The sequence below is a fragment of the Apostichopus japonicus genome, chromosome 18 (genome assembly GCF_037975245.1).
Source record: "Apostichopus japonicus isolate 1M-3 chromosome 18, ASM3797524v1, whole genome shotgun sequence".
In the NCBI taxonomy this organism is placed as follows: domain Eukaryota; kingdom Metazoa; phylum Echinodermata; class Holothuroidea; order Aspidochirotida; family Stichopodidae; genus Apostichopus; species Apostichopus japonicus.
In genome coordinates this window covers 14,564,923-14,590,595 of record NC_092578.1, presented here as the reverse complement: position 1 = coordinate 14,590,595, position 25,673 = coordinate 14,564,923, and the positions used below count along the sequence as shown (strand labels likewise).

Genomic DNA, 25,673 nt, shown 5'->3' with positions numbered 1-25,673 from the left:
CGTAAAGCAAACCTAGGATGATATATAGTTGAGTGTGTATCCATTATTGTCGATTACCTTCCAAACACGTATATAAACAATACACATGATTAGTTTACAAAAAAGACCAAAACAAGTAGTAAATATGATCGAATTTGCAAACATTTCAATAGTTTATACAACCCTAATATTTTAAAAGACTTCTATATTCAACCCTCAGGCTGGTATTCATATTTGTTTTACCCCAATTTTCACCTTCATCACAATGAGGAAAGTTGCGCAATGAATGAGGAATGGGTCGGCAGGGAGGAGGAATCCCCCTCACTTTTGAGAAATTCTTATTTGACTAACCGCGGTATATTTAGTTGCAAAATGGTGTCGTATTGTTCAACTTTTCAAGTAATTAGTGTTTTATTACATAATTTTCCCACAAGTATCAGGCAATTTCTTCTTCCTTTTTTCCTTTTTGTTTTGTTTTTTGGTGCCCCTCCAAAATTTGGCGGTCCTACAATGAGTAGCAATGTCCACTTTGAATACTAGGGCTCTACAAAAATTTAACTTAACTATATGCGTAAATAAACGTTTAAACCGTTGTATTGGTTGAACTCTATGGAACGCGAAATGTTTCACCAAATATGAATCTTGTGTGGCTTCTCGTTCTTTAAAAGGAAACATGCATTTTGCATGGGTTACGTTACATAACAAAACAAAACAAGCAGTGTTATTTTACATCGTTTAACTAAAATGATTTGTATCGTTTCACTTTGACAGGAAAACATATTTTCTTGGCAAATCGTGTCTTCTGCTTCATTGGATATTCATAATTTGCCGTACGTTGCTCAGCCTGACTTAGGACTCCACGAAACTGCAATGGTAACATATATTTCTACACTGACGCTATAGGCTATGTGAATTATATACACACATTTTAATTAAAATATTTTGGACGAGAAGAACCTGATGCTACAAGGATGGGAGGTGGGGGTGGGGGAGGGCGGTGGGCGTTGGTAAGGGAAGGCGAACAGGAAGGGAAAGAGGGTGCACCATTCTAAAGTTTTACAGGTTTAGTATTTTGTTGTGTGTATTTAAAACCATACAATTAAATATGTAAATGAAAAATTGTAAATCAGAGGTCACTGTTTCGAATCCCGTTCTAGCCATAAATTTCCATCACATATAGAAGCAGATGGAAAGTTTTCAAAATAATTCCTTGAATAATTTAAGTGATGTTTGCAATCTAGAACATACAAATATACCAAAATAAAATATAAAAGTGTTGTAAATCCTATCTCCATGTATAGTTCTCATTATTTTTGCCTTCTCATCTGTTTTCCATAGATCTCTTTAAGGGCGACTCCCAACACCCTTAAAGAGACGCTTCATGCTCCGATTTGGGCGATTCTGGTTTCGATATTTGTTGGTCTATTGATACTCATTTTGATCATCATTATACTATGGAAGGTAAGTATATATGAAAAAGATAGAGCAGCCAATTGCTCTCCCCTTATCACGCCCCCTTACCAAACCCCTTGACCGCCTCCGCCCCCTTCACCTTCACTATCTCCCGAACCAAGAATTATCTTCAAAGATATAATACTGGGAGTTTTGTATATTGTGAATCATGGATTTTGTGGGCACAAAGTGTACGTTACCTGTGCGTCGTCGTAATTTGTGTCGTTAATTTAATCAATAAAATATAAGGTAACTGTAGAATTGGGAATTCCAACATGAAGCAGCTACACCGTTCATCTTTTATATGAAGTTCTGTATATCTTTAGACCTCGTTCCAATTCCTTTACTTTAAGACTAAAACAAAAGAAGGAGAATTTGTAACACTAATATATTACAAGTTTAGTATGTAGCACTTGCACCCACCCCCCCCCCCCCCTCCTAACCAACATACGTACAGCCCTGTCACCTAACAGTGAATGTCATAACTAAGTTCGTTATACCATACCTCGCTGGAATGTTAGACCTTTGACCCAAAAAAAACACGTTTCTTTCTTGTTATTATATAAACTAATCATTTTATTTATTCTTATGTAGCTTGGATTCTTCAAACGCAAGAAGTTCGACAAGGATGGAATTCCTGCAACAGCACCAACAGATGAGGCTGATGATGAGAATATAGAGAAGGAAGAACCGATTTAAATGATATATCATATTTGGAAAAGTCGTATACTAACAGAATATATTTAACCAGAGTGCCTTTGTTGAATTAACAATGATTAGTTAAGTGATGAAGTTTTACAGCATAAATGATCATCTTTTATTATAAAATTTGTAAAAAAAATGGCAAAGGTATGATAACATGAGAAACCATTTATATACCAGTTTAGAAAGATATCCATATTAGAATAATGTACATATCCTGTAGCACAAAACATCGTCTCAAATGATCTAAATTAGTGATTAATTTCAGACATCATCATCGTTTTTAATCTTTTTATGTGTTAAAGGGGGTTTATCAAATCAATGATCATTGGGGGTGGGCGGTTGGGGGGGGGGGGAGTGAATGCATTTGATATTTGTTAGCATTATACACTCCCTGCTCTGAGATGCGCTTGTAACGGGATTCAAGGTGAAGTCTTTCTTTAAGGATTGCTTTTCTTCTATAGCTCAAATCTATGAATGCAATGCCAGCAGTAAAAAATATTGTGTAAGTGAAGTATACTTATGGATAATATCACACCACAAAACATAATACAATATGGATAATATCATTGGAAATCTCTTTAGTCAATCACATCTATTCTAAACTTTTCTTTCAATTTTTCTTAACGGGATTAAATTTACATGCACCGGAATTAAAATGGTCAGGGGGGTGGGGGTGGGGGGAGGGGGGTTCTACACTTTCACACCGGTACGGTTTTCTACTCTGATGCATAGAGAATATATACCCGGATGATTTAAACTGGATTATAATATCCCCTAATATCAGCTATCATATATGTTGGATTGGACATATATGCTGATAGACAACCTCTATCTATATGCTCTAGCGAACTTGGAGAGTTAATAGTGCGTTAGTCATTGGAGCAATTTACGTTAAAGGAAAAACCATACCGCAATTAGAATATAGTGTACGTCCGTCTGAAATGTTAATCGACGTTAATGATGCTTGGATGTTGAAAAGGATGAAATATATTGTTGGTCATACTAATGGTCTCAAAATTGGCATAATTAAAGGTGATTTAATGCGTTTGAGAAATTTTGGGTGAAACGGAAAGATCCCATAGCGAAAGCAGGCAGATAGGTTTGGAAGTACTAAGCTAAATTTCGACCTCTTCTCGTTCAAAATCTTAAGGGTAATGATGGCAAAAATTTAATGTCAGCTGTGATGGTTCAGGCCACTGGCGGATCCAGGGCCTTTGTTTGGGAGGGGCCAAAGTGGCATTAGAGTGATATGGGGGAGGGGTCTAAGGGGAGGGGTTCCCCCTCCCCTTTGGAAAATTTTCTATTGCTGAATGCCCTCAGATGCAATTTGGTGCGACAAAAGTGTTCAATGGTGATGTTAATTTACTTCTAAAAAAAATGTTTCCCAGGTGTAATTTTCTAAAATATTTATAAAACAAAGTTGGGATCATCTTTCTCAAGAAATTTTATTTCCCATAGGTTATAAATTTCTTACAACCAGCCTGTAACTGCAAAATGGTGTTAAACTGTAAATCCTCATGCTCATACATTTACATAGCTCCCAACTCTTGAGAAGGCAAATGCTGGTCCATGCCACGAATCGCCGTCCTGGGGGAGGGGTATAAGGGGAGGGGGTGTCCCCCTCCCCTTTTGAATTTTTTTGGAATCCTGGTGATGCCTACATGTAAAATGGTGGCACTTAGAAAGGCTTTTGTCACCCAAAATTTTCTGAGAAATATGCATTTTTGTGTGTGTAACATCAATAAATTGAATAGTAGGTGATAATTCATTCTTTCCCGTGGCATGAAAATGTTCGCTGCTCGGCCCAATGAAAAGAAATATAGGCTAATTTGAGGTTCAAATGATGCTGTAAAGGAGGTTTTATACTCTATTATGCTAAATGCTAAAGAAATGATGGTTGCTAAGTCAAAATTTGATGCAAATTTTTTTATGTATACTTGACAATTACAATGCGGTTTTTTCGGACGCTTGTGCGGGTCAGCGGGTTTGGGTGTTAGAATGCGGGTCTAATTCCCGCGAATTGCGGGTCAGTTGGGAGCTCTGCATTTAATTTTAAACCAGAAAACGAAAAGGTTTAGACTAGTCTACCACTGCTATTCCTCTCGATTTTTTTAATTTCCAATCATATGATTTAGCGGATGTTCGGAAACACTTTTTGGCCCACCTTTGGGGGGGGCATGGCCCCCCTTGGCCCCCCCCCCTTGGATCCGCCAGTGGTTCAGGCTATCATATGGCGGGTAGGACATGTCGGTTGAAGACTTAGGAATTAACCAATTTAGTTTGTAAGTCCAAGTAGCAATAAATTATTGTTGCGACACCTTTACGTTAGACTCGCTGAACCGTGTGGAAGGCTAGGGGTTTCATGACGGTAGCCTTGGAAACACTGACGTGACCATGACGTAGGCAACAATAGCCATGGCGTCATGGATATTGATCGATATAGTAATATCATTGGTTAAAATCATCTTAATTGCTTATTAATTGATATTAATTTGACTAAAAGATTATTTAAAATAAATTTGATACTTAATCTCTGTTTCAAAATTATTATTTGCATATTGAGGGGAGACGGGGCATATTTTTTTCAATCAATTTTAAATTTGGGCTTACGTGATATCTGTATACAGACATATTACCTAAATAAATGGCTTTACAGTTTTCCTTGTACTTTCTTGAGAAATAAAAACATTTTTAATTATTTCCCTTGTTAAAACATGGGCCTAAGAGGACGATGCTTTCGATGACAAATAATGTTAAAATTTGTATGAAAGACACAATTTCCCAAACCCATCCCTGTTTGATAACCTTGTCTCGATATACAGCTTGTTCCTAACCCACATCATGTGTTTGATTCAAGGTTAATTTAGAGATAACATTTTCATGACACATCTTCATGACAGAGAATGGATTACAGTAGGTGCGTTCGACCGGGTCAACTTGAGACGCTCGAGTCAGTCCGAAAATCGTGCGACTGGTCTAAACGTCATCAAAACAAAGCAGCTCCAGCCGGCCACATGACGCACTCTACATCACACAGAATAGGTGTCAAATGTGATCAGGCGCGTATCCAGGGGGAGGGGCGTCAGTGGCGGCGGAACCGGGGGGGCTTGGGGGGGCTCAGCCCCCCAATAAAAAAGTTGAGGGGGCAAATGCATGATAAGCCCCCCCAATATTTACCAAGGCTCTGAAACGTGCATCTGCCCATTTTTCAATGCATACTTGTCGATCTGTCCGATGCACACGTATACGCTATAGGTGTAATAATTTTAGTAATTGCTGGGGGACCCTCGGCCCGTCCCCTGGCTATAGACCACATTGTCACCCCAACCGCGTCTTCACGCGGTTGGGAAGCAGTGAAAAGTGGAAGCAGTGAGTGTGAGTACCGGTAAGCGTAACACAACTTCGTCTTAGGCCAATGACTTGCCTCATTTCAGCCAGTTCTCCAACATCCCCTTACTTAGTGGCGGAGCGTCCATATATACAGTCAGGGGGCGGATGCCCCCCCCCCCCCCTGACAGACTCAAATGGACTGCTGGCGCCCTTTTCAGCTTTTCACTACTTTTTACTTATTCGCGATTTTTGACTATTTTATTGCGCTCTCATATACCTATTGACATTTGTCATATTCTGTTGGTTTAATTTTCCGACAAAATGGCGACGACACCTATTTATTCTCCGTTTATCTGCAAATAAGCAAGGCCCCGGAAAGGGTCATTTCCTGCAATCTAGGGAGTATCTTTACTCAAAAATTTTCTGTACGCTCCGCGCCAACCTGTGGTGGCGCTCCGCTTAGATAGTGTCGAAAGCGCCCCTACAGACCATTCTTGCCCTCCCTGACCAATACTCTAGCTCCGCCACTGCCCTTACTACACTCAAAAACATCTTTGCGAGTACGCTACGAGTAATAGCTAGTCTCTTAAAAAACCATCGAATATACAAATTACAATGTTTTTACAGACTTTTACGTGCAATCTGAGAAATTGCAGGCTTGAGACCCATATTTTAGGGCTGGGTATTCGCAGCATAAAACACTCGGAAAGTGCCGTTTCCGGCCATCTGGGGGGTTGAAAAAACCCAAAATTTTCTTGTACGCTCCGCGCCAACCGATGGTGGCGCTCCGCTTAGATAGCCTCCACACATTAGCCCCCCCAATAATTTTTCCGTTCCGCCGCGCCTGAGGGGCGTTGGGGGCGCGCGCCCCCCGGGTAAGGAAAAGAGGAGAGAAAAAAAGAGAAGAAAAAAGGGAAAAAGAGGGGGGGGGGGGGAAGAAAAGGAGGAGAGGAAGGAAGGGAAAAGAAAAAGAAGAAAGAGAGAAAAAGGAGAAAAAGAGAGAGTAGAAGACCTCGGGAAGAGAAAGAGGAACGTACATAATTACAGTGCTGATCACTTTTATATACACAGGGTAGCCAGTGACAGATCGAGGATTACGGAGGGGACGTTCGCCTCACCCTACCCCTTACACCGACAACTCCATTTTTGACGTTCCATTTTTCCTCTCTCACTAATGTATCTATATATATATACTATATATGGTCTATCATAACGCGTGTGTGTGTATGGACGCTTTAAACAATTGTACAATTGTGCTATGGAACCAGCTGTGGCTGGTCTTGAACTCGACCGAGTCGTCGGGGAACATGACGCATTTCGGGAAGGGGGCGACCGCCTTTATGATATCGCATCGCTAGTAATTTCAAAATAGACAATGATTAGATGCAACTTACAATGCATGGGAAGTGTCATTTCCAGCGATCTGGGAGGCATTTTCGGCCAACATTTTCTTGTACGCTTCGCGCCAACTCATGGTGGCGCTACGCTTAGATACCGTAGTTTGCCTACAGGCTTCGTGCCTCCCTTGGCTAATTACTCGTTACAAGCCTGTTCGAATTTGTAAAGCAAAGAGCAGATATCACATCATATCAGTAAGCATGAAATTGCATGTTCCAGGATGAACAGCCTCAAAACTGTCTATGTGTGTAGTAAAGGCGTTGGAGCCAAATTGGATTTGTGGGCTAAACGACTTACCCGAAAAATATAACCAAAATTTTTCGCGCGCTTCAACATATCATATAAGCAAGCATCGGTCACTACATCACATGGCATCGTGTGCCGTGCGGTCCGTGAAAGTTGCGCAGTATACCGCCGGATGCTATTGTAAACAAGTTAAAACAACGAAATGTCTTATGTAAATGGAGAAAAGGCATACAGGTCCAATTATGTCAAAACGCTCTTTTACAGTAGTAATGGCGAATTAGCTTAGAACTTTATTTTAATTACCAAGGAGATAATTTTTAAACTATTCATTTCCTTAAAGCAGCATTTTGCGTTGGGTCGCTTTTTTCCACCTTTTTAACATGTGCATCGATTTTTTTACATGTATCAATCATAAAACAGCAAACTAAGATACCATCCAAGTTTCACCCTGCCAAGAGCGTTAATTAGCGAGTAATTAACGATTTATATCGATAATAAGTAAAAGTGTCCTCGACAAAGTTTTCATATCTCCAAATCCACTAGTTTGAATTCCACCAATCAGTGAATAGTATGTTTATTCATGAGCATTTTGCGTTTGGTCGCCGTTTTCTACTTTTCTGACATGTCCATCGAGTTTTTTACATACATCAAATCACAAAACAGCAAATTAAGATATTAGCCAAGTTTTTCCCTGCCAAAAACGTTAATTGGCGAGTATTCCACATACAAAATTAAATCTCATTCAGTTCCCAAACCCACTAGTTTGAATTCAACCAATCAGAGATGCAGGTTTAGTTATGCGCCGTTGCTAAAAATAGATTCAAGACTTTGCGTTGGGAGTTGTTATGCAACTCCCTGGTACAACTGCCATATAGACTGTACACAAATCAAGCGTGGTGTTATATTACGTATCTGTCAATGACGTTCGTAGTGTTTAAATATTCATATTATGGGCGAGGTTTATTGGGTTCCCAACGGAAAATATCTTGGAGAACAACAAAGTTGAAAGTTGCAATTTTTTTCGACTTTAATGCCACAATTTGAAGTAAAATATAAATAGATAAGCTAGTTATGTATGTCGTTATGGCATAGTGGAGTCAGTGAGGTTGAGAAATATCATAGTCGAGGACGCAAAATGCTGCTTTAAGCTACATCATTGCTATTTATTTTACTTTCAGTAGGTGCCCGAAAAATTCTCAGCATATTGCCCGAATTTTCAGGGGGGGGGGGGATTGGTTGGGGGGCTGCAGCCCCCGCCTTCTACGCCTATTTGTGTAGTGTTCGGTTTCGAAATATCTGATTTCGGAAATATCTGGTATTTTTCATTTCCTTCAACCAAGTTTTATAATAGCCGTTATAAGAGGTTTTAATATTTCTACACCAATAAATTAACTGTGTCTGAATTTTCGAAAATTTCCTGACCAACATTCTTCATCATACTTCCCTCTACTAGTGCAATTTTGACCTGTCTGTTAGGGGTTGAAGGAGGTTTTTCTATGTTAATTGTCCATAGATTGAATTTTGTGTAACATTATTGGTATGTTTTGAAGTGATTTTATTCACGAGAAATCTCAATTTTCAAATTCTGAACAAATAATGGGCTTAAAACCTTGAAAAGTGGGGCTTTCGGATATTGTGGGCCGTGACGTAGAATCACCTACAAAAGCAATGAATGATCCACAGGACATGCAATGAGGTCGAACATGATGTGCGACTGTTGACAATCTTCAAAAAGGTTATGGATGGAAAAAAAAACTATTGGGAAATACTTGGTTCTCAGGCAAAAGTGTACATCTGGTTGGTCATTTTCAAGCCCAAGAAGTGCCATTTCCGGTGATCTGGGGGTATCAAAACCAGAAATTTCTTGTACGCTCCGCGCCAACCGATAGTGACGCTCCGCTTAGATAGTAATTCGCGCCCCCCGGGTTAGAAAATCCTGGATACGCCCCTGGTGTTTTTATGGCTAGTAACAGTGTACTATGAACAGATGGAGAAAAGTAAATGAATGCAAAAGGATAATAAGTACGCACGCGTATAGTTACAAGTATGACGAATAATTGGAGTTCCGTCGAGTGAGCTAATCACCACGCAAGCAGGTATTCACGTAACAACGACGAGAGAGTACCAGTCGAACACACCTATTGGGTGATCGGTTACGTCCTTATGTAGCCATGTCGCATATCCTCCAGATATTTCTTCACCTTTGAAATCCGATTTATTTTGTAGTCACGACACACTACATGTTAACATCGTCAAAATATTATTTACGTCCTCACAACAAGTTTGTGCAGTCACCACAGTAGTTTTCTCAGTCATCTCGCTACATATTTCGTCGTGACATTATGTTTACTTTTCGCGTTCCATAAACAATAGCCTAACGAAAACTTTTTGGCACCCCAAACAAGTGTATGTTTCTTGCACTACGTTTGTTTTCAATAATTCGCGCGCATTTCGCAATATTATTAGTTGGGCTAATTTTCAATGTTGACATCGTATGTAAGTGCTAACTCCATTGCTGACGGTGGAAGTGTGACATCGGCAGAAATACTGCAGAAAACAGACTGAAGAATCTTACAGAGTATCAACTGTCATCTTCGAGAAATTCTAACTGAACGCGGAGGGTTGATTTGCATCGCTAAGAGTAAGAGTATAACGTTAGTAGTCACAGATATAAATCATGATGTATTTCTGTAGTAACTCTACTAGTACTAGGCCTAGTACTAGTAGTCATACATTTTGTTGTAGCGGAACCAAGCCCTACACTAGTTGATACGACTCAGACTAGGGGGCTAACGTTAAAACTTAGCCTAGGCCCATTAAGTCTTGACGAACAAGTGCAGAACATTTGCAACTGAATAGATAGAAGAATATTAGTCTTTTTGAGCTAAGTAAAGCTATTGGATATTCGCGTGACGCCCATGTGTATTAGTACCCATTATGATTGACACAGCAGTTATACTTAACCAAGTAGGCTAGACCAGTAGTATTACTACTAAGTACTAGTACTAGTAGTAGTACTCAGTCAGGACCGTACGTAGTACTAGTAGTACATAATACATATACTGTAACAGAGCTGTAGTGTAGGCTATTTAGCCAATACTCGTTAGGCGTAATGGAGTAACGGTGTCGCACCACAATTAATTGCTCTCATTGACTTACACACTAAACTTGTCACTTTTCAAGTCTGCTGGAGAAAAGTCTTCGAATTTTTAAACCGACATGTCCTACCATATAAATTATGATAGCTGACGGCTTGGGCTATCACAGCACATTTAACTTTTGCCACCATGACTGTTTAGAAATTGAGCTAGAAGAGCTCAAAGTTTAGCATAGTGCTCCCCAAGTGTAGCCAGTCGAAGGGTGAGGGCACTACAGTACTCCTTACTCTTCTGACTGGAAAGTAAAAAAAAACAATGTAGAGTCGCTGAGTTGCATACTGACCGTTGTTCAGCTGGCACCTGGCAGTGGGACAAGAAATGAGGGCACTTCCTGTTATCTGGCTGCGGGGTGAATAGGCGCAACCAATATTATATGTGTTTTAAAAAGAATTTGAGACTTATAACCCACACCAACCCAACCATCTTCTTTGGCTTAAATGACAGAGATCTTTGTGAAGAATTAATACCCCAAATAGCTAATGGTACCAAAATCCATTTGGGAGATATGGAAGTTTAAAAGTTGTGTTTGGGAGATGTCATTTTGTAAATCTGTGATGTCATTATGACACTTTGGATCTGACTTTTACTTTATCTTTGTGTTTCTATTTGTATTCTCAGGGTAGAATGTGAAACAGTGTTGACACTGAAACCAAGAACTGCTTGTTATCAGCAAATATTATAGAGCTGCTCGTACAGTAAACTGATGCGAGCTGTAATTCAGGAAATTGGCAGTGGGGAACTTGATTAAGTTGATCTAAGTCAGGACTTGAGTGGCAAAAATTGTGAAACTCCAGGCTTCCATTTTAATTATCTGTGTATACCTGGCCCCTTATTCCTAAACTAGAGGAGAAACATGTTAGAAGTTATTCAGTCTACTGCATGTAAGTCTTGCCTTACTTAAAGGCATTGAAGACTCGCCCCAAACCGCGTGCGGCCGTCTGAAAAAGTTAACTTTCTGTTGCTTGCAAGTGACGTTTTGTTCGTGTCGCTACAAAATGCAGACAGTAATGAAACGTGATACCTTATTTGTTATCTTTAGCTGGACCTGAGATGTCCATCGCTGTATCGTTGATACACTGTGCTGTGGGTATTGACCGCAGCTGTATGAACTGACTCTGTACACTAGTGTCTAATTACCGATGGTAGCAAGGCTGTGTGTGTATTTTCTGGGATCGATGGTGCTGTTAAAACTTCTGTTACACCTCATTCGAACTAGGTCAAATTACCGGCATTAGAAGTTTCTTTTTGCGCGAGTCTTCACACCCTTTAAGTAATAATGTAAAGCCTGTGAATAGGAGAATGAGGATGCTGAAAGCGGAATGTTTGGCCTTGGTACTAGAAAAAATAAAGTTCATACTTGGAGAACATCAACTTATTGTAAATTTCAGGGTACATTACATTTGTAGAGATGTAACTGTGAGAGATAAACAAGAGATGTTCCCAGTTTGTAGGTTTGTTTCCCAATCCGTGTTGCACATTGTAAGTGCATGACCTAATATTATTTAATATTTCTTACCAGATGGTTCATTACTATTGCATGCAATAGCATACAGTACAATTTAACAACTACTAGAAAAGGTCAACTACAATTTGCATGCATACATGTACTGTAGCTTCCAAAGGCCATGTTTTGCTGCATCCATTTTGCTGATTGATAACATAAATCAGTCTTTCACTGTACTATACATGTCTATTATAACTGTACAATCCATAATGCCAGGCCAACCAAATACAGGGCATTTTACAATGGGAGGTCAATTGAAATGTTTTCTTTGTTTTTATTATCATGTCAACTTTCTGATTGTCTTGCTTCTTATTATTCAATTTTCTACAGGTTATTTAATCAGTTTATGGATTATTTTCAGCATTACAGACTGCAATCTTTACCTTGGTCAACGTAAACTGAGAGAGTGTGCACTAACCACTAAAATGATAACCTTGCAACCATGCGACTCTGAAGGGAGAGAAGATAAAAGTCGTACACCTGTAGTCATCAAGAGTATTGGAGAATCCGTTCATCTCGGCCGAAATATCGTAACTGGCATTGTAGACAAGAAAGTCTCCAGAAACCATGGTAATCAGTCAGTTCTCTCTGTGGTTTATGTACTTAATGCCATATTATATATATAAAGGCTACAGTATAACAATTAACCGTTTGAACAACTGGACAGACTCCCAAGTCCTAGTCCAGGTATGGTCAAGTCTAATGTCCATTTTAAAATTGACTGGAGTCCGGACCCAAGTCTGAATCTGGACTCGAGATCTCCAGCTCTGGTAACAAATGATAACTTGAGTCACTAAATTTCAAGTTTGTGACTCAAGTCAGAAAAGTTATTGGCCTGCATGACTCAAATCAACCTTACAAATAGAAAGGTTCTTTTAACAACTCTGCAATCTAATGCCTTAAAAGGATATCAGAATCTCATTAAACAAACTGATGTTTATTTTCCACCAGAATTTCCTTATAAATCTTTCATATTCTTTTACAGTTGAAGTTCAGATTACTGACAATAATACAAGAACTGTAACTGTTACACAGGTTTGTAAACACAGAATCAGTCTTTGTTCCCACAGGCTGCATTTTTTTTCAGTAAATTGCTGTTGTTTTTTTAAACTGTTGTTTTCAAGCAATCTTTGATACTTAAAGACTTTGAAGACTCGCCCCAAACAGTGTGCGGCCATCTGAAAAAGTTAACTTTCCGTTGCTTGCAAGTGACGTTTGTTGGTGTTGCTACAAAATGCAGACATGATACCTTGTTATCTTTTATCTAGACCTGAGATGTCCATCGCTACTACAGTATTTACACTGTGTTGTGGGTATTGACCGTAGCTGTATGTACTGACTGTTCACTAACGTCTAATTACCGACCGTAGCAAGCTGTGTGTGTATTTTCTGGGATCGATGGTGGTGTCTAACATTTCTGTTACACCTCATTCCAAACTAGGTCAGATTACCGGCATGAGATGGTTCTTTTTGCGAGAGTCTTCACACCCTTTAATAATAGGTCACTAAATTATTTATAGTTTATAAAAAATTTCACCAAAATCGTGAAAAAGAAATCTCAGTAGTTTTGTGGTTATAATTGCCAACCACTTTTGCAATGAAGAGGAGAAGAATATCTTGCTTCCTCTTGTACTCATTGATGCACATTAATGATGTCATATCTGACAAACATGAAAGCAGTCAAAACTATTAAATTGGTCAAGATCAGAGATAAGATACACATATTACAGCTCTTGAAATGTAAAGAAAAAATAGTGATAATATTTCAAAGTTTTTTCAATAAATTGGACAACAAACAAATATTTATTATTTATTATACTGTTTAAGCAGTGCTTGATAGTTGCTTCTGTTCCTAATATACAATGAATGTTATATTTTTCATTCCTGATATATCATAACAGCTGGGCTCTCATTGTGGAGTTGTTGACGGGCAGCTCTTGACCAAGGGAGAACCAAAAAGCGTGCAAAGCGGAGAGATTTTTTCCCTACTGCAAGGAAGGTATGCATACAGAGTAATACAGCATGAATCAGGTACAACCTCAGATCTAAGGGATGAACCTGAAGCAGTTAACGATGGACAAAAGGAACTGTTGGTAGGAACTTCGTCAGGAAAGAGGCAGGCATCCGAGATGGAGAAAGAAGAAGAGAGTAATGGCGAGGAGCCGCAAAAAGTCAAAAAATCAAAGATACATAAGAGCGATATGTCTGCGGAGCAGAAACTGGAGAAAGATCAGAGATCATTGCAAGGATCATCTGCAGAGAAAAGAAAAGCAGAGGAAATGGAAGATGAGACTACAACTCTGGAGGAAACTCATCACAAGAAAGTTAAAAACGAAGAAGTTACTGATGACGACACTAGTATTGAGAAGAGACTTAAAGCTCTGCAACAAAATGCTAAGAAAGAATTGTCAAAGTCGGGGAGTTCTAGTACAGATGCAAGAAAGCAGAGAGAGAATAGTGTCCAAACTGGAGGGAAAGGAGGACAACCTAAAACTGGTGAAGTTTCTGATGAGGAGAAATGGGAAGAACATGGAAAACTGGTAATTTACACTGCTAAAGGAGTGAGAGCATCATCAAATGTAAGTATCTCTACACTTTGTGGGAACGGTGATCATTGGTATGAGGTTTGACACAGTTTGAATAATACAAGGAATTGAGGCGGGCGAAAATAATAAGTTTTCTAATGTGTGAGAATATTCTTGTGACATCAACCAATGGGTTTATCTCACATTGCTAAGGATTCTACCCAAAACTGAAGGAGATACATCTTATTTACAACTTTGGAAAACGGCTAGAGAAGAAAATCGAGGAATTGTTACCCCGGCGAATGGCTCTTTGGTTAAAAATTTGATAATTGAGGTATTAATAAAATAATATAAATAATAAATACGTCATTGATATAGCCCTAAATCACAAAAAGAATCAAAGCACTTCACAAAAGATGATAAAACTGAAATAAATACAGTGAAAACAAATAATAACCTAATAAAAATAATCCTAAAATACCAACACGAAAAAGTAAAAGACAATAAGAGGTTATTAAAAATACAATAGGAGGTTAAAAAAAAAAACAACAATAGGAGGTTATAAAAGTACAATAAGAGGTTATAACAAATTATTACAACAAAGAGATTATAAAAAGGTAAATTTACGTAAATAACTAAAAAAATACGTCTTCAAAAGACATTTACATATTGGCAGTGTCGGACTAGTCCTAATGTCTTTTGGCAAATCATTCCGTAGCTTAATAGAAGCTAACAATATTTGCAGTGGAACTACCCACTAAATTAAATTACAGTATTAATGTTTAGAGCTGTTGTTGCTCAAAGCTGCGACTTTTTAAATGTTGATATATTATACTTTCCTTTCACATTGTGCTTTTCCTCTATTAAAATTGACTATAATTGAATCTGTTTCAGGTGGCTGCATTTGACATAGACGGGACTATTATCACCACAAGCTCAGGAAAAGTTTTTCCTAGAGACATAAATGATTGGAGGTGAGATTAATAGTAAAGTTTATTCACAAAAAAAAACATGTAAAATGCCAGTTACTAACACTTGCATGAAGTACCTTCACAAAGGTGTGGTTCCGGCTTTTTTAGAAGACATTTTATTTTGCACTGTATGTTTTGCATGTACAGATCTCAAATGAGATTTGATTTGATTTGATTTATTTCCATGACTGGCTTGGTGCTCAGAAATGGTATAATGCTGTATATATGTTAAACACATAATATCAAAATACTGCAGGAGGTTCTTTGGACAATTTCATTGTTTCTTTGTAGTTAGCAACTGTTCTTCGTTCTCTATTCTTTATCATGTATTTTAGAATATATCTACCAGAAACTTACGGAAGATTAAAACAACTTAAAGCTGATGGATACAAGGTATGCTCCCATTGTCTAATTTTTGAACATGATGTTGATTCCGTTCTTAACGATTGTTGCTTCTATAGGTTACCAATTATTGTTACGATTATATTGAAAAAATCATTTCTGTAAGTAATATCTTGAGCATGATCATACAGGGTTGTATTTTGGAAGACACTTTCATAAATTTTTAAAACTTAAAAGAAGCAAGACTGTATTTTCAGACATATGTACTGTAATTTACATATAAATTTGTTTTCTAGTATGGAGGTATCGTTGTGAAACCGAATTAGCTAGTTATGTATCTCTACTCGTGGGAGGTAACAATATATGAAACCCAAAATGCTTGGTCATAAATTGTTTCATTTGTGAATATGGAATACTAATCACCCACATACTTGTGAGAGAAACCTAATAGTAGGTAATACATACTCATCACATCCTGTGGCTATCCAATTTACACTTCCTTGTTTTAACAGGAGAAGCAAGTAAATCAAGCCTTCCTGTTATCCAACCAAGACCATATGGCCTATTGCCTATTATGATGGGTTATAAATAGATCATCACCTCTCCAACATTGTTCTGTAAAGATATAAATTGCATTTTTTTCCCAGGCTAACAGTATCAATTGACTAGAAATAATATTTGTTAAATTGTACTCATTGTTTTGACTAAGATGAGGAAGTAAGCTTTGTCAATAGCACCTTTACCTTGCATTGTTTAAAAATATACAATTTGTTTAAGAGTAGTTCTACTTCTAAACTTTCCAAGAGCTGGTGTCTGATTCTTGATTGTGAGACAATGCATATCTTTATTGGTCTCGTCATTGTATAACAGTAAATACATCCATGCAGTGTAACGGAAACCATCATTGTATCAATCTGTTGAGAAGGAATGTGTTCCATTAAGATATAATTTATGGCATCTCTTTGCATATCGAAGAGAGTACTTTTATGCGGTATTGCATTTATGCTATTTCAAAATGCGCAACTTGCTAGACAAATTTAGAGGACACCAATTTTTACACCAAGTGATAGCATCTTTCACTAGTTCATAACAACAGCTTCATAAAGCCTCAAAGGTGCTACTCAGCATGAAATTTCCCTGCATGGCCTGCCTTCTGGGTAGCAATGTTCATGAATATTTTTAAATTCTCACGAGTAGCATTGCTCACAGTAGAAACACATGAAGAAGGTTTGCTCATTAGTATTATTTGCAGTGCCTAGGAGTAGCATTGCACATGACTATAGCAGCAAATGAGTAGAGTTGTTCATTACCAGCATTGCATGATTTTTATAACTTTCTATTTATTATTTTTTATCTTCTAGGTGGTCTTCTTTACCAATCAGGTAAGACAATTTTGGAAGCTATTGCAACATTTGTAAAATTTGACAGATCTTAAACTGAACATCATTCAGCTGTGCATGAACCCACCATGAGATATGTACCATTATGACAAAAATAACTTTCAATAACAGTCAGTGTCTCATGAACACCCTCTCAAGTCCTAAGACACCAATTGTTTGCTCCACCCCCCCCCATTAGTGCCCAAAATACAAATTTGGTATGTTTGGAAATGTTCATGGAAGCTCCAAGATGTTGGGTTCCTTTGCCCTTTGGGGGCCCACCTGGTGCCTCATCTGATCATTGGATAAGCATGACACTGCTGCATATAACTCCACAAGCTGTTATAATGCCTTAAAGGTGGCTGGTCATCTCATTACACAGATGTCAAACATATAGTCTGCAGTGTATCGTAGTTTAAGGATGAAATCAATTAGTTTTCAATACCTTCCACTTCTATGCGCAGTCTCGTGCCAAGATCTACTACCATCTTTTTTAGAAATGACCTTCCAGCTCTAACTGGAACATTAAAATCACTCATGTAAAATTAATGTATGAATGGATACATCTACAATGTTGCCATTTGATAACTTTTTCCCATGTGTGAAAGTCATAAACATGAAAGCATTATAACTTACAAATAATCAGTTATACAAAAATATGGAATTTGTTATTTGGTCATGTTGGTAATTGAGATGAACTCTCATCAATTGGTATTTCTCTCATGTGTTTTTCATTTTTTTTATCAATGCCTTTAATTTTATTTTCTACTGTTGATCTTAGTTGGGAATTGGTAGAGGAAAACTGAAGCTGGGAGATTTCAAGAAAAAGCTGTCCAAGATCTTGATGAAGCTTGGTATTCCAATCCAGGTGAGTCTACCTATATCATTATATATGTGAGAAATGCTATAAAATTATCTTTATTAACCTTTATGTAGTAATTGGCCATTTTTTTCATAACTGTTTTACTTAGATACCAAACATTCAACTTAATTTCTCTATATTCATTAAAGTTTTCTTTTTCAAGAAAACCAAACATGTAAGTTATTTCAATGTTTACAATGTGGTTATTTTGATCACCCTTCAGGTATTTATAGCTACGGGATCTGGTATGTACAGGAAGCCCTGTCTGGGTATGTGGGAATTCTTTCAAGAGAAGAGAAACGATGACATCATGGTTGACCTAGCTTCATCAATCTTTGTCGGTGGTAAGTGAACTCATCATCAACGATTGTCAGTGGTATTAAAAGAAAAGTCTTAACGGTTAAAGGTGTTACATATGAATGGCAGATAACCCGATAAATACAAACCAACACTTCACCAAACTGTATTCATATTACCTGACTGACAAGTTCAGAGCAAATGATATTTATAAATTCACGCTCCCAAAAATGTTTAACAGTACCAATGTGGTCACATCGTCGAGACGACCCAAATTAGTTTTCTCACTAAACCAAGAACTCCTCTAGCTCTGTGTTTGGATTACAAGTTTACTTCTCAATGATTAAAATGTTCCTAGAATGTCTCTTTATTAGATTGTTCTGAGTTTGCTGTTGCAGTTAATTTGAATCATCCTCACACCCCCTCCCTTCCCCCTCCCTTCCCCCTCCCCCAGATATAATCCTACACCATCGTAGTGTGTGTGCTCCACTGATCTAGTATCCTCATTTACTCATTAGTCTCCAAAGACAGATAACATTCCAGCATACAAAGATTACACTTAGGTTACTTTACACTTAGTCTTCCTTATGTAGGCTTAGCCATACCAAGTCTTACTTGGGATTACTCAGGTAGGATCACACATAGGCTTAGCTATGGTAACAACTACTAAAAGGATTACTTATACCAGACCTTATTATAGAAAGAACCTACTGAACCCGACAGATTGATAGAAATGCTTTTGCTGGATATTTGATGCAGATGCTGCAGGCAGACCGGCAGATTGGGTTCCCAAAAGGAAGAAGGATTTCTCATGCAGTGACAGATTAGTAAGTTTATTACCTTACCCTTTTCCCCCTCCCTCTACCCACATTTTCCAATCAAACCTCCTCTCTTTTTTCCCATCTACTCCAAGTTCCTTTTTACCTCCACCCACCCTTCCAGTCTTCTACCCACCCCTCTATATTTCCACCCAGCCATTGTTTATGTTACCCACCTGTCCTTTCTTCCAGCTGCTCCATCCGTCTCCCATCTCGCCCATCCCTCCACTCCCCCTCCACTGCCTGATTCATTTTGCATATTTGTTATTGATACTGAACTGAAAAAGGAAATGACCAATATTTCTTTTTCTAAAATTCCAACCAGTTTGCCCTCAATGTTGGCCTGCCTTTCAAAACGCCAGAAGAATTCTTCCAGGGAAAGAAGAAAGCTCCCTTTAATCTGCCAAGCTTTGATCCAGTGAGTCATCTTGAAACTGATAATCATTTGGGTTCCATTAATGAGTCATTTTCAGCTCTTGTCTAGTTTGCCTCCGGGTCATCTCAACATTCATTCAAGTCTCTCAAACCTATTGCCATTTTAACAATGTATTGGAATCATATGAGGGGTTTAATATATCTGATGCAAATTTCAAAAGTTTAAACGACAGAAAGTTTTATTTGTAACAAATTCTAGTCAAATTCCAAGAAAATGTTGATGTTGGTAGCTTTATCTTGATCAATTCGATTATTCATTGTTATCAACAGCCAAAGGTAGTACTAGGCATAGGAAACCATCTTGTGTGCTAGACAGTGCATTTGGACAAAAACTTTACTGGTGTCACTTCAGTCATAAAAGCTTAGTATTAAGGATTTTTTCTATATTTCTCAAACAGAGGAGTCCTGTTACAAGACCTCTTTTGGAGCCGTCCACCGAATTGCCTGCATCGTCCCAAGAGGTACAGTATGTCATTGGTATATGTTTCTTAAATATAAAGTTTGAGCATTTAGAGAATGGGCTCAGGAGAGCTGGATTTACTCCTTAAGTTTGGTCAAAGATTATTTCAAACTTGTATCAGTAACCTGTTATAAAATATGGTCTAACTGTGCTGAAAAGTTGAGTAGTATAAAATCTGAAAATTTGATTCAATTTTATTATAAAAAGAAGCTGTGTGATCTGTGATGTCATAACGGTAAATGTTCTTCAAAAGCTGTACTTTTCTATGATAATCTTCTTGTTGATTTATCCTTGAAACCTTTATATTTGCAATGTTTGCTTAACTGCCAAAGTTCTATGTACTTAGAATTTCATCAAAATTAATTTCCTTTGTAGAAATATTCTTTTTGTTTGTGAATAAATGATTGACAAATTGAAAAGAAGAGCAAAGACATTTTGAGTAAAAGTGCCCTGATGACATCATCCACTCTGCTGTTGCCAGGTGCATTTACAAACTATCACATAATTTGAAAAAAATTGATATCTTTGCTACACAAAATGCTAGATCAAGTGGCTTTCCTGATAAAAGATTCAGAAAAGTTTCAGCAATTTCGCTAAGCAGTCAACTTCAGCCGCCAGAAAATCCTAATAATTCTTAATTCTATTTTTTCCAGGTTCTTCTTATGGTTGGTTTTCCAGCATGTAAGTCACAATACTACAAAGTTGCTGAAAACCTTACTTGCTGACTGTATCATGTGATCTAGAATATGAAACAATTTTAAGAGCACTTTTAAAATGAAATATTGTGATTTGCAGAGTACCTTATTCATTCAAATGCTCACTTTACAAAAAAAAAAGGGAGAAACAAGAGGACATGTCAAATACGGTAACCCTGGATCGTTGATCATCTTTGTGCAAAATACTAACAAAAGGTTAATATGCAAAGAGAGAAAAGACAAAACTGTTAGCAAACTGCTTATCTACTGCAAAATGCCTCTGTAGGTAAACATGAAAATGTCAGAGGGCTTGACCTTTCGATCCTAGCAGGATCTTCTTCAGAGGCTAACTGAAACTAATACAAACTATAAATGTGAACACAGGTTATGCAAAAAGGATCAAATTATTCTTCTCACACAGCTTAAATTTAGCATAATCACCTGATAAGGAGAAAAATATACAGCTCATGGTTGTTTATTCAAAGTGGGGTAGGCTTACAGGTACATCAGCTTGAAGAGTGTGGTAGGTCTTTTCTAGTTATCGGTACAGTCTTCTGTTATTAATACAAGTCCTTTGATGTTTGGTATCTGTTGTGACAAGAATGGAAGAAACTACTATGAATATATTTTGGGTTCATGTTTTGATTTTGTGGTTCATGTGTTCATGTTGTTTCATGTGTTTGTGGTTCATGGCTAATGTGTGTGTTAACATGCTTCTTGCTCATTCTTTTATTTTACAGCCGGTAAAAGTACATTTGTCAAAAAACACCTACTACAGCATAACTATGTACATGTTAATAGGGTAAGTAAATATTAAGTTGAGGGTTAGTAAATACACTTTTTTCATAAGTTGCTAGTTGTTGATAGATATGGTAATGATACACAAGCAATGCTCTTTAGATAGCTGTGTGTGTGTGTTGATATAGAGTAAGAGTAGTGTTATTTTTGTAAGTAAAAATTCAGAGCTACTGTACTGAAGTATATCATGGCTGAAGTAGTCTTTAAATGGAGCAGTATAAAAAGATGAAATATACAAGATGTAAACTTGAACTTTCTGCAATTTTATGAAAGACTTTAAGCAAGTCTAGAAAATGAGCTTGCAGGTCTGTTGCAATTATTAGGTAGGTGCTTTGTTCACACAACTGCCCAGAAGTGCTTCTACTCCTTTATAATGAGATGCATGTAACTGATAATTATGTAAATTATGGAATCACTTTGCTTAGGGAAACATTGCTGAGTCATATCATGCAAAGTTAGCTCTGTAGGCAACGGCACATGCCCACGCCAAGTGTTTTGAAAGATTTGATTATTTATAATGGATAATGCAGGGATATGCCCAGGATTTACTGAGTGCCGGGTGTACTGATCACCGCCCTGGGGTGGGGTCAAAGGGGAAATTAGAAATTAGAAATTTTCGATTTTTGAAGGTGCTCAGATGCCAAATGCCTTGTGTAGCTTTTTAAGCACATACACAAGTACCAGTTTTACTAACAATTTACATTTTTAAATTTTTTTAGTGAAATATATTACGTACCTGGTAAAAGTTATTAGTTTGTTTCAAAGAGATTTTACAAGGGACCGATTGAGAGCCGTAAGTAATGTTTCTCCCATGCGTAACTGATGCATTATTAGTCTGTATGATTTTGGCATAGGCTAGGCCCAATTTTTGTTGAATATATTGTTAGGAATGTCAGGATTTTAGATGAAAATAGTGCTGGGCGGGATTCACGACTTTTAAGACAGTGCTGGGCGATAATTTTTAGTGCTGGGCGGGGCCGCCCAGCGTGGCACATCCCTGATAATGAATGTCCTTGAGGTTGAGGAGTTCTCTGCAGGTTACTCTCCCTTTGATCTTGTAGGACATGATGGGAACTTGGCAGAAATGTGTCACTGCTTGTCAAGCATCTCTGAAGAAAGGACTAAGCGTTGCCATCGACAACACCAATCCCGATGTCGAGGCAAGAAAACGGTATGTTTAGATGACTCTGGGCTTATGATTCTCCACAAAATGTAGCTTTAATGATTGCCTATGATAGCAATATTTCACCTCTGGTTACTCTCACCAACAGGTTAACTTTCTCGATGTGACTGTTCGCAAGGAACACGGTTCTCTCTCTACAGACTTATACACCAAGCCCACAGACACACACCAGTATCTCCATTCTTCAAGCTGCCATCCCCGTCACTGCAAGTCTGGAATGGCCTACAGTCAAGCACTTCGTCTTCGTCGCATTTGCTCTAACAATTCCTCTTTCATTCGCCATACAGATGCTTTGGAAAAACACCTTATTGCCAGGGGCCATAGTGCCAGAAGGGTGCGTGAAGCCATTCAGAGAGTCCGCTCCCTTTCCAGATCATCTACTTTGGCAGTGAAGGACAAAAAGGGACGAGATTGCGACAACAAGCTGCCCCTGGTTGTTACTTTCCACCCAAATCTTCCTCCCCTTCAGAAAATCACCTCTAACAACCACAACATTCTCCTCACTTCAGATAGACTCCAACGAGCCGTCCCTGAAAAACCCATCATCGCCTACAGACGACCACGCAACCTACGAGACCTTCTTGTACGTGCTGCTGTTCCACCTCTAACTTCTAACCCCACACCCATTCAGCATGGTACCTTCAAATGTGATCGTACTTCGAGATGCATCGTCTGCAGCCACCACATTGTTGAATCCAATTCCATCACCAGCCACAGCATGCAACTCACACACAAGACTAAGGGTCACATCACTTGCACTACCACCAATGTCATCTATCTGATCTCTTGTAGAGTTTGCGGCATCTAGTATGTTGGCGAAACCAAAACCACCCTCAAGAAGCGATTCTATGGTCACAGATCCACAGTCAACACCATGAAGACTGAGACCCCAGTTGGAGAACATTTTAACCTTCCCAACCATACCATTAACGACATGTCCCTACAGGGGATTGAATCCTTAGGTAGCCGTCCTGACCTAGTACGAATCAGCAGAGAGAGGCTCTGGATGCAACGCCTTCGTACCATTCAACCTCATGGGCTGAACATTCAGGAAGGACATGACTAACTTTCCTCTGTTCCCTACTCCTTCTCCCCTTTCTCCCTCCCCCCCCTTTCACTCTTCTTCTCACAGCTCTCTTCCCCTCCATTTTTCTTCACACCTTTCTGTCTTTGTCCCTCTCCAGTTTATTCCTTACCCTGTGCCTTTAATCCTCTCTTTGTCCCTCCACAGTTTATCTCCTTCCTCTCCTCTTCTCCTGTTGCTTTCTACTTATAATCCCCTTTCATCCATCTCATTGTGTTCACCGTGCTCATTAACCTGTCTGTATTCTGTGCGTGTTTTTGTCCCCTCTGTTACTGTAACTTGTCATTTAGCCTCTGAAGAAGATCCTGCTAGGATCGAAACGTCAGGCCAACTTACTTTTACACAAAAAATGGAGTTGTCGGTGTAAGGGGTGGGGTGAGTCACACTTTTATGAAATCCTCGATCCGTCACTGGCTACCCTGTGTTTATAATAGGGATCAGCGCTGTAATGATGTCACTGTTTCTCTTTCTCTTCCCGGTGTCTTCGCGTTTTTCTTTTACTCCCTCCTTTTCTCTCTTTCTTCGTTTTCTTTTCCCTTCCTTCCTCTCCTCCTCCTCTTTTTTCCCCTCTTTTTCCTTTTTTCTTCTCTTTTTTTTCTCTCTTTTTCCAACGCCCCCCCTGGATACGCACCTGTTATCAAAAAGACTCATTTATGAAAGAGCGACTTTTAAGGGTTTTCAGTGTGTCCTCTGTTTCTCCTTGGTTCCTCCTTGCTTCCAAAATGGTCCCTTTCATATTGGTGATTTGATAATTTATTTGTTTCAACACATAGTAATACAAGGTGAACAAGACAATATAACTGCAAATAAGTAAAATATGTGAGGAAGTAAACTAAAAACCCTCTCATATGAGAGTGTAAGTTCATCTGTCCCCAAACCATCCCTCCCTCCACCAAATATTACTTTCTAACATAACAGATTGCAAATAGGAAAATCTGTTAAAGAAGATTCTTTCTTAAACTTTAATTTTTTTCTCGTCTTCTTGAAATAGGTTTTTCAACTAATGCATGTAGGTTGAGGCCTCACAGTGGCTTCTATATCATATATTTGGTTGATTTGATATATAGAGAGCGTATTTCATTCCAATTGCATAGTTTCAATGTTGTATTCATGTCCTTTTATCATCTCCTCAGGTACATTGACTGTGCCAAGAATGCCGGTGTAGCTTGTAGATGTTTTGTCTTCAATGTTACTCAAGATCAAGCCAGGCATAATGAAAAGGTCTGTTTGCAAGGAATCAAAATCTTCTCCTTTTTTTCCCATTTTTCTTCTTGTGGTGATCCCAATCTAACCATCCTTTGTGGGGGGGGGGGGTGTCCCATCTCATTTGAGAAATTTTGGAAAAAAAGTGTAGGGGTCTTTAAATGCAAAACTTTTGCTGTATTTTGCAACTTTTGACACCATGCTGAAGAATTGTTGACTGTTCAGGTTGTACCGCATAAACATGTTGTATATTTATGTATTGTACACAAGGGCTTTTTGTAATATTGTGTCGACCCCGGTTCATTCTCCCCCCCGCCTGCCCCCCTCTCAAAGTGTACATGGTTGCACAGCTGTTACTTGTTGCATTATTATAGTTGAATGCTGTTGAGTATAGTCCTGGCATCACATTACTTGTTGCATTATTATAGTTGAGTGTTGTTGAGCATAGTCCTGGTATTACATTACTTGTTGAACTGTTATATCATACTATTGTCCCCAGAGGATCTCTCCACATCATCTTCACTAAATGTGTATTTTTCTGCATTCAAGTCTAAGTCTCTGTGCCTTTCTCTTCTAGTTCCGATCCTTGACACCCGCAGGCAAGAACCATGCATCTATCTCCGATATGGTCTTCCATTCCTACAAAAATAAATTCATTGAACCAAAGCTGCAAGAAGGCTTCAATGAAGTGATTCGAGTGAACTTCATTCCTTCCTTTAATAACTCCAAAGAAGAAAAACTTTATAAGATGTTTCTAATGGAAAAATGATAATAATCCAAACAAAACGACACCTCAGGGATAAGCATCTCAAGTAATACACCCATAGTAATTAAGCTTTTTTCTTCAAT

At 38.3% G+C, this 25,673-nt stretch overlaps 2 protein-coding genes across 4 annotated transcripts in view; both read left to right on the top strand.

Moving 5' to 3' along the window:
- Positions 1-4,803, top strand: part of LOC139958444 (integrin alpha-8-like) — a 28,997-nt gene extending 24,194 nt beyond the window's left edge. The window contains exons 27-30 of the mRNA XM_071955527.1: positions 751-852; positions 1,318-1,440; positions 2,026-3,328; positions 4,359-4,803. Of these exons, the coding sequence (XP_071811628.1) occupies positions 751-852; positions 1,318-1,440; positions 2,026-2,130 (330 nt within the window). The 3' untranslated portion in view covers positions 2,131-3,328; positions 4,359-4,803. The remainder of the gene's footprint in view (positions 1-750; positions 853-1,317; positions 1,441-2,025; positions 3,329-4,358) is intronic.
- Positions 4,804-9,250: 4,447 nt separating this feature from the next.
- Positions 9,251-25,665, top strand: LOC139958451 (uncharacterized protein F21D5.5-like). Of its 3 annotated transcripts, none has more exons than XM_071955537.1 (17): positions 9,251-9,751; positions 12,134-12,342; positions 12,758-12,807; positions 13,674-14,351; positions 15,192-15,271; positions 15,604-15,661; positions 16,972-16,992; positions 17,771-17,857; positions 18,075-18,195; positions 18,908-18,975; positions 19,292-19,384; positions 19,800-19,862; positions 20,515-20,542; positions 21,297-21,358; positions 22,416-22,525; positions 24,755-24,842; positions 25,424-25,524. In XM_071955537.1, the coding sequence occupies exons 2-17, from the start codon at positions 12,198-12,200 to the stop codon at positions 25,514-25,516; spliced, it is 1,845 nt and encodes a 614-aa protein (XP_071811638.1). In that variant the 5' UTR covers positions 9,251-9,751; positions 12,134-12,197; the 3' UTR covers positions 25,517-25,524. The 3 variants fall into 3 exon arrangements, with proteins under 3 accessions (XP_071811638.1, XP_071811637.1, XP_071811636.1); XM_071955536.1 differs by having other exon boundaries at positions 9,587-9,764; positions 25,402-25,665; XM_071955535.1 differs by having other exon boundaries at positions 9,588-9,751; positions 25,402-25,665.
- The last annotated feature ends 8 nt before the right edge of the window (positions 25,666-25,673 follow it).